Here is a 3,576-nt window from a genome sequence, read left to right as displayed (position 1 = left end):
ACGAGGCAGGTCATCAACTCATATTTACCGCCAAGGTAAGCCAGCCGACAGTGCATGAGCAGTTGTTTCGTGTGGTTCCAAGTTTAACACTACCACGCAGTGTACGTCTCTCGTAGCTCGATGGCAACGTCCGTGCTGACCCTGGAGCAGCTCCCGGCGGACGTGATCGTGATGGTGCTGCAGTACCTGCCGGTGAAGGACGTTTTCGACTGCCGCCTTGTGTGCAAGAGGCTCTGCGACCTGGCCCTGCACTGGGACGTCTGGCGCCACCGATCGCTCGAGGACGACGCCCCCCATGCCGGCGCGGTACTGCGCCTGGCCCCGTGCCTCAACAAGCTTCAAGTCAAGGGCCGTGTCCCGACCACGACCACGGCGGCGACCACGACCAGGTGCGCCGTGGCGAGTTTGGAACTGTATTCGGATACTGGAGCGGTAATTAACGCCGCAGAGTACGCCTTGGCCGTGCGCAACCAGGAACTCCTTGGACGCCTAAGAAAACTTGAGCTTAACACCGATTTGAGGCCTGCGAGCGACGTGCTGGTAAAGGCGGTCGCAATGTGTTCTAACCTCGAGTCGCTTGAAATCTTTGACGACCTACCCGATGTCAGCCACACCGTTGTTCACGGGCCACCCAGGCCCTCGCTAACAAATTTTCGGTGCTCGGTCGATAAGAACTCAGCATCCTTCGCGCACATCATACTCGCCTTGCACGCGGCAACCTTGGAGCAGGTGAGCATCAGCGCTGTCGACGATTTTGCGGAGACGAGGATTCCTGAACTGTTGGTCAACCTGCCTCGACTCCGCAGCCTGCGATACGGCCTTTCTCTGTGCGGTCTGAACGTCGTAGTAGAGTGTAAGACACTCAGAGAGGTGAGCATATATGTCGATTCGGAGCTAGAAAACATCGACGTTCTTTCTGATTTCCTCCGCCGAGCCAACCAACTGCGTCGCGTCCACCTGGATTGCGGCTGGGTCGACGAAGACTCCCACCCCGAGGTCGGCGCGGTGCTAGTCAGGGCCCTGACCTGGTCCGGGCGGTCCCACTCCCACCTGGAGTGGCTGGCCCTCGAAGGGGTCACGGACGTACGGCCGCTGCTCCGCGCACTGCCCTCGCTGCCCGCCCTGCGCCACCTGGACCTGGACGCTGCGCCCGCAGACGAGCTGCTCAAGAGCATCACCCCCGTCACGGCCCCGGCACTGAGGAGCCTGGGAGTTGTGGCGCGGGAGGAAGCATGTCCCCACGCCTGGATACACGGGGCCGCCGTCAAGGCGACGCTCGCGGAGAACCCCTCGCTTCATATACAGCTCTGGTGCCTCCGTAATATCAAGAAGTGCGAAACCCAGGATTGTGGGGCATGCGTGACAGGCTGCCATAGAGAAGTCAGGTGGGGCGGTGGGGAAAAAATAGGCCTCTACTCGCATGACCCTGACAAGTGTCCCTCACCGGGTGTTCACACTGATGACGCCACCGACTGGCTAAGGTCCTATTTCCACCGTTATGAAGTCGCGTGTACGTGTACGTGGTATCATATTTGACGCATTTCTACATTTGGTTTTCTCTGTTTTCTACTTTAAAATTGTTCCCAGTCATGTTGATTAAAGGGTGAATAAACTACCATCAAGTTCATTTGTTTTACTTCTTTGTCCACTTGTTCCTCGTGCTCATACTCGGGCCGCCCTCGCATCTCACCGCCGCCTCAACGAAACGCTTCACAGGGGACGATTCAACTCCAGAAACCAAGCCGACGCAGCGGCTGCAGTCCGTGATGTTTGTGGGCTGCAGCCCTCCACTAAGTTGGAGGGCCTTCTGACTCTGATCCTGTTAGGGGGCGGAGCCGCGCATTCATCTGGGCGAAAATGTTTGTTCGTTAAAGACTCGGTCACGCCGCGCATTTCCGTCAACGCTGTCGCGGTCCGCGACTCGCGGGGCTCCGGTAGTGATATGCCTGCTGTCTCTCTCCGGGAAGGGGGGGGGGGTGTAATGTAGATAGGTGGCGGCAAGCGGGCGAGAGTAGGAGAAGGCAGATCCTTCGCGCCACTCCGTTGGTCGTTTGGAAACGTGCTGTGGGCTCGCCGGACCTGGTATCAGGGTAGAGAGACTATGAGGAGCCATAACCCCCTACAACTAACCCCAACCCAAAAGAACAAAGTAGTGGATAAGTGCAGCCACAAGTTGCCACTACACCTGTTATTCCGGGCCTGGTTTTGTTGTGGCTGCCCTCCTGAGCGGTATAGTCAGGTCGGGGGACCCATTCGTAGGGCCCAGAGTGCAGGGCAGGGACAGGGCACACACCTCGATTCACATCGTTGTTTTTGCGGTGCGACAGTTGTCTCTGGAAACCCAATTGTGTACACTGTGGATCCGGTCTGCTCACTGCTAGTCATCCTGACAATTTTTGGACAGTCCCCTAAAGACTGTCTCTACCAAAGCGCAAAGTATCCTCACTCTCTATATAGCACAGAGCGGGCCCTCGAGTGTTTAGCTGACCGCTTGATTTTAACTTCACGAAGGAAGGCTAAGTCCACAGAGAGGCTTTGAGGATATGCTGCGTGAAGGCAGTGAAGGTTTTAACTTCACGAAGGAAGGCTAAGTCCACAGAGAGGCTTTGAGGATATGCTGCGTGAAGGCAGTGAAGGATCCGACAGATCTGTCCTTGGAGTGTCGCCCCCTCTCCTTAAGATCCTCCCTGGACTTTTCCTGCCGCAGTCCGTGTTGTCCTGACTCTGACGCCTCGATGACCATTGTCTGTGCAGGGTACGTCGCTCCCATCGCAGTCGCAGTGTGCCCCGCCTGGTCCCAAGATAGTCCGCTCCACGAGGCAGGCCTGCATCCCATCTCACATTCACCGCCCAGGTAAGCCAGCCGACAGTGCATACAAAAGCAGAGTAGTTGCGCGAGGCTTGAAGTTTCGCACCATCACGCAGTTCACGCCTCTCGTGGCTCGATGGCAACTTCCGTGCTGACCCTGGCGAAGCTCCCGGACGACGTGATCGTGATGGTGCTGCAGTACCTGCCGGTAGAGTACGTCCTCGCTTGCCGCCTCGTGTGCAAGCGGCTCTGCGACCTGGCTTTCCACTGGGACGTCTGGCGCCACCGATCGCTCAAGGACGACGACTACTACGCGGGCGCAGTGCTGCACCTGGCCCCGTGCCTCGACACGCTGACAGTCACGGGCCTAGTCCCGACCTTGGCCGTGACCACGACCAGTTGCGCCGTGGCGAGTTTGGAACTGCTTTTGGATTACGCGTCGGCCACCACTGCCGTAGAGTACGCGTTGGCCTTGCGGAACCAGGAGTCCCTCGGGCGCCTCAGGAAACTTTATCTTGACGGGCTGGAATACTATTCGACGCCTGGAAAAGACGTGCTGGTGAGGACGGTAGCGAAGTGTTCTAACCTTGAGTCGCTCGAAGTCAACGGCGACCTGCCCCTTGTCAGCCACCCCGTCGTTAACGGCCCGCCCAAGCCCTCGCTCACTAATTTTCGGTGCGCGGTCAATGAGAACTCAGCATCCTTTGTGAACACCATTCTGGCTGCGCACGCGGCAACCTTGGAGCACGTAAATCTCGGCGCAGGTT

At 58.0% G+C, this 3,576-nt stretch overlaps 2 protein-coding genes across 2 annotated transcripts; both read left to right on the top strand.

Annotated features, from left to right (window-relative positions):
* Positions 1 to 6: 6 nt before the first annotated feature.
* LOC113216450 (uncharacterized) lies at positions 7 to 1,611 on the top strand. The gene is made up of 2 exons (XM_052276045.1): positions 7 to 35; positions 117 to 1,611. Exon 2 carries the CDS (start codon positions 121 to 123, stop codon positions 1,534 to 1,536), a length of 1,416 nt encoding a protein of 471 aa, XP_052132005.1. The 5' UTR covers positions 7 to 35; positions 117 to 120; the 3' UTR covers positions 1,537 to 1,611.
* Positions 1,612 to 2,650: 1,039 nt separating this feature from the next.
* LOC127751860 (uncharacterized) lies at positions 2,651 to 3,557 on the top strand (the record flags this gene model as incomplete). Its single annotated transcript, XM_052276046.1, has 2 exons — positions 2,651 to 2,854; positions 2,926 to 3,557. A coding segment is annotated over exon 2 (612 nt), but the record flags the coding sequence as incomplete, so codon positions are not given.
* Positions 3,558 to 3,576: the final 19 nt, after the last annotated feature.

The sequence above is a fragment of the Frankliniella occidentalis genome, unplaced genomic scaffold, assembly GCF_000697945.3.
Source record: "Frankliniella occidentalis isolate FOCC.00 unplaced genomic scaffold, Focc_3.1 Scaffold1467, whole genome shotgun sequence".
Taxonomy (NCBI): Eukaryota; Metazoa; Arthropoda; class Insecta; order Thysanoptera; family Thripidae; genus Frankliniella; species Frankliniella occidentalis.
The sequence above is the reverse complement of the archived record's forward strand: the minus strand, read 5'-3'. Positions and strand labels throughout refer to the sequence as shown.